The 4,601-nt window shown below is 44.7% G+C and overlaps 1 protein-coding gene across 1 annotated transcript in view; it reads right to left on the reverse strand.

Annotated features, from left to right (window-relative positions):
• Positions 1-4,406, reverse strand: part of six5 (SIX homeobox 5) — a 7,840-nt gene extending 3,434 nt beyond the window's left edge. The window contains exons 1-2 of the mRNA XM_005742191.1: positions 3,676-4,406; positions 3-258 (exon numbers count right to left, since the gene is read on the reverse strand). Coding sequence (XP_005742248.1) covers positions 3-258; positions 3,676-4,361 — 942 coding nt within the window. The 5' untranslated portion in view covers positions 4,362-4,406. The remainder of the gene's footprint in view (positions 1-2; positions 259-3,675) is intronic.
• Positions 4,407-4,601: the final 195 nt, after the last annotated feature.

A 4,601-nucleotide genomic window follows, 5' to 3' on the forward strand; every position in this document is an offset into this window, starting at 1 on the left:
ACGGTCTGGCAATCACCTAAATTTATCCCATTAATTATAACACCAGCACCACTGCTGGAGATCAGGGAGTTGCCATTGAGCAGAGAGGCGGTGAGGAAGCCGCTGGACCCGTTGAGGATGAGCTGGCCTCCAGTGCTGGACGGGACCGCAGAGACAGAGATGATGGAAGCTGTGGAGCCGGCAGCCTCGTCGGGTTTGTCGGGAGTGTCGTCCATCGCACTCGCCTCATCCTCAGTGCTGTGGTTCCCATCGGACTCACTGAAATGGTCAAATATAAAGGACAGAAGCACACACAGACAAATGAGTTTTTAATGTTACAAGAAATGAACGAAAATACACAATTAGATCAACTCACAAATAAAACAAAACCTTAAGACTGAAAAATGTTTGATTCAAAAAGTAGCTACTTGTAAGACTGCAGCTAATAATTATATATTCATTATTTTTATAAAATTCAGCCCACAATTTTCAGTCTAACCAAAAAGAGGAAAAAGCCTCAACTCTTTTACAACAGAATTTAAAGTCAGTGAATATGTGTCTGTTTGGAAAGAGCTCAAATTATTAATCAATAATCAGACTTGCTGTTGGTTAATTTTCTGTTAAACTAACTAGGTAAATAATTAACTAAGCAGCCAGATAAAGAGGCAAACACTCCTCTCCAGCACCAGAGCCAAGGAGTGTGATTCCCCCTGAATTTTGAATCCACGGTCCACCGCCCAAAAGGAGAGGTGTGCACATCAGGATAACCCACAATATCCAGAATCGAATTCACTGCTGCCCCATAATGGACTGGTTCTCATAGCACTCTTCTACTTAAGCGCTGTTTTTTTAAAAGTTATTTCTATCCAACTTCACACACATTCATACTGCGATGGATGCATCTGAGAGCAACTTGGGGTTAATATCTTGCCCAAGGATATTTGGCATGCAGACGGGAGTAAACAAGGAGTGAACCACCAACCTTCCGATTAGCAGGTGACCTGCTACAACAATAGAGAGAAAACCCCAAGAATCAGACAATCCTCTATGAGCACTTGGTGACAGTGGGAAGGAAAAACTCCCTTTTAACAGGAAGAAACCTCCGGCAGAATCAGGCTCAGGGAGTGACGGCCATCTGCCACAACTGATTGTGGTGAGAGAAGGCAGGACAGAAGACACACTATGGAAACAGCCAAAGATTAAAAATAACCAGTAATTAAATGCAGAGTGAAGAAGAAACGCTCAGTGCAGCCCAAGATTATTGCAGTGCAACTAAGGGAGGATTCACAATCACCTGAGCCAGCCCTAACTATATGCTTCATCAACAAGGAAAGTTTCAAGCCTACTTTTAAAAATAGAAGAGGGACCTCCACATCAGCACCGGGGTAGGAGTGTAAAAGAAGTCGAAACAGGAAAGAGAGAAATCCCAAAGTCTTCTTCAGAAAGTTTCATCTGTCTCAGCTGCTGGAGCATCTCCCTCTCTGTAATGTGGGAGTTTCTGAGCTCCTGCACCAGTACGTCACTGAACACAGTTTAGAGGTGCCCGACAAGCAGAAACGACACCAGGACGTGGCAGTTGTGATGTCACTTTTGGCGCGTGCTGCAATTTGTTGTGGTGCCAATGGCGAGTATAAACCGGCTATTAAGGGACTTAGGATGAATCTCATCCATCCTCCAGGGCCAGGCCGCTAGAGACTAATCAACTATTCATTACAACTATAAATAGATAAATAGATGTATTTGTCCCCACGGGGAAGTCACCTGACCTTTGCAGACACCTCAAATAAAACAATCCCATCAACATAAGACAAGCACACGTTAAACACTCTTTCACTCTTCCTGTATCGTAGGGATGACTTTGGCCACACGAACTGAGCAGGCTGTGTGTTGCTCATGTTCAGACGTTTGATGGCTCGAGGAATAAAAGATAGTCGACCCATTTGTGAACAAAACGGGACAATGACGCCATGCAGATGGTAAAAAAAAATCTAATTTAAGCTCTGTGTATATAATATTACAGGATTCAAATCTATTAGACTGAGCAAGCAACCTTCATCGTACCAAGTAACACTCTCTTTTCTTCTAACTGCACTCTGCTGTTTCCATTACCATCATGTGAAACTTTAAATGTGATATAAATGCATTATTTAAGATTCAATATTACTAGAATACTAAAAAAAACAAAAAAACAAAGCAAACCACTTTCCAAAAGCACATCCAATCAGCAATATACTGTCACTCTTAAATATGTTAAATATTTCTAATTCAAAACTAGGATGCCTGCAAGTTTTAAAGTTTGCCTCAGCAGGATGTTTGATTTTAAAGGGAGAGTAGCCTCCACTTTAAGGTGCAGAAATCATTTTGTATCCGTCCGGAAATCCTAACATAATCAAAGCGTTCTTCTAATGCTGACGTTCTCCAACCGTTTCTGGCATGCCTCCTTTAGAAGAAGCTACTTTCAGCTGATCCCTTATTAACAAAGGGTCGCCACAGCAGGTAGCTGCACGTTTGATTTGACTGCACTGTACAGCGACTTTGTCGTTTCAACTGAGGGAATGCAGGTTAAATATTTGCTAACAGGCTCATTTACACTAATGTTTACTGGTGATCTTTGTTCCTGTGAATTAAGGCAAAAATACTTATTGGTGCTGTTTTAGAGACTTTATAATACAGTAGTCAGTTACGGACTCTAAAAACCTTTATAAATGCAACATCAGGATTATCACAAAAAGTGGGGCTAGAAGTTGCTGTATGATCACCTACCTACCTACTGACATTAATCCTAATTTTTAAGTTTTAGTGCATCAGGAGGTTCTGAGGCTTTGTTTTTTTAAGACTGACATTAATCAGACACGATGAGTTGCGTGTCCCAGTTTTAAAACGGAATCTAACCGAATCTTTTCTAAAGAAACTAAACTAAAATAAGCAAAAACTCTGTGGAAATGTAACTGAAACTAAGATGAATTGATAATAAAACTTCTAAATAAGCTGGAACATGTTCTTATCAGTTGGATAAATTTGGTGATATGTGGTTAATGTGTGAAAATAAAGCATCCTGGTGGCCCCAGTCTGCCAGACCGTGGGGTTTGATACAGCACAGCAAACTTATCTTTCTTATCTTTTCACAAACTTCCCCTCCCACTGCTTGCAGAAATCTTCATTTTAAAACTGTGATTTCAGCCTCCCCCCACACTCCCACCCTTGCCTTAGTTTACGCTCTTTTCCTCCCCTAACCTCGGTCACCCTGTGGCTCTGCAGGATGCGGTGCAGGGTTTCAGGAAACTTGAGCCACAGTGGGCGCCTAGATCTCACATTTCATAACAAAGCAACATGCTCTTGGTGTCAGACATGTGTGGCCTCACTGCTGTCAGAAGTCACCTCCTGTTCATCTTCCTACTTCGTGCCATTTCTGAGTTTTGCCACACTGATTTGTGCACTCCTGCAGGCAGCCCTCTGTAGGTCTGCGCGCTTTTTAATTGGTAAGCTTTTATGTGCTGCTTTCAGTGACTTTTCTGATAAGCCCTCGCTATAAGAGACAAAGTAAAGAAAAAAAGCTTCGTTCAGATAAACACAGGACAGCTAAAAAACAGCAGCTGCTGCCGCTCAGGCTGTGACTCCTTGCTTGCTACCAAACTTAGAGCGCAAACAGAGATAAAGGCGACAGCTGGATTGTGTTTCCAGTGTTGTGGGTCTTGCCTTTTGCTGTGGGTCCCGGACGGGGTCCTGTCCCTCTGCCTGCGGTTCTTGAACCAGTTGCTGACCTGCGTGAGGGATAGCCCGGTGATTTTGGCCAGGTTTTTCTTCTCGTCCGGAGTCGGATACCTGTTGCTCTTGTAGCACTCTTTCAGGGCATTGCGGGACTTCTCTTTGAAGCAGTACACGGTCTCTTCTCCGTCCCAGATGGTTTTGGGTAGGGGGAACTTCTTTCTGAGCCGGTACTTGTCCACTGCGCCCAGGCTACGGCCCCGGGACCTCTCCGCCTCCTTGTAGCGGGCTTTGAGGTACAGGTCCTGCAGGAACCCGTGGTTAGACGGGTGGAAGTTGTGGCTTTCCAGGATGGCGTACAGCTCCTTGAATTCCTCCCGGTGGAAAGCCACCAGTGCCTGGGCCTTTAGCAGGGTCTCGTTGCCACGTAGCAGCTCGGACGAAGGAGGTATAGTGGAGAGAAATCTCCACAGGCGATCCACATTGCCCGCCTGCAGAAGGGCCTCGCACAGACATGAGACCTGGTCAGTGGAAAAACTCAGCGCCGACTTTTGGAAACTTTGGAGCAGTTGTTCCGAAATTTGGAGCGGATCTTTCTCTTCTTTGGTCTCCGACCCCGCTGGCTCCCCTGTGCTGTTCTCAGATTGTTCTGTGGACTCCAAAGACAAGGAAGCCATTTTCACTTTAACTTTTTTTTCCACCCGTAGTTCCTCCTCCTCCTCCTCCTCGCTCCCTCCCTCTGCAGCGCCGTCCTCTCTCCCATCCTCCAAACCGCGAGCGTGCTCGATGAACAACGGCGGCCACGCCCCTTTGTTCTTCAAGCCGCACAGACATCGGAGGGAAAGCAAGAGCGGTTGCTTCTGATTATCAAATAATCCGATGCAAAGACTGATACGGAGCATTTACATAATTTTTTT

This window comes from Pundamilia nyererei, unplaced genomic scaffold (assembly GCF_000239375.1).
Source record: "Pundamilia nyererei isolate P.nyererei 1_Seehausen unplaced genomic scaffold, PunNye1.0 scaffold00117, whole genome shotgun sequence".
Classification (NCBI taxonomy): Eukaryota; Metazoa; Chordata; class Actinopteri; order Cichliformes; family Cichlidae; genus Pundamilia; species Pundamilia nyererei.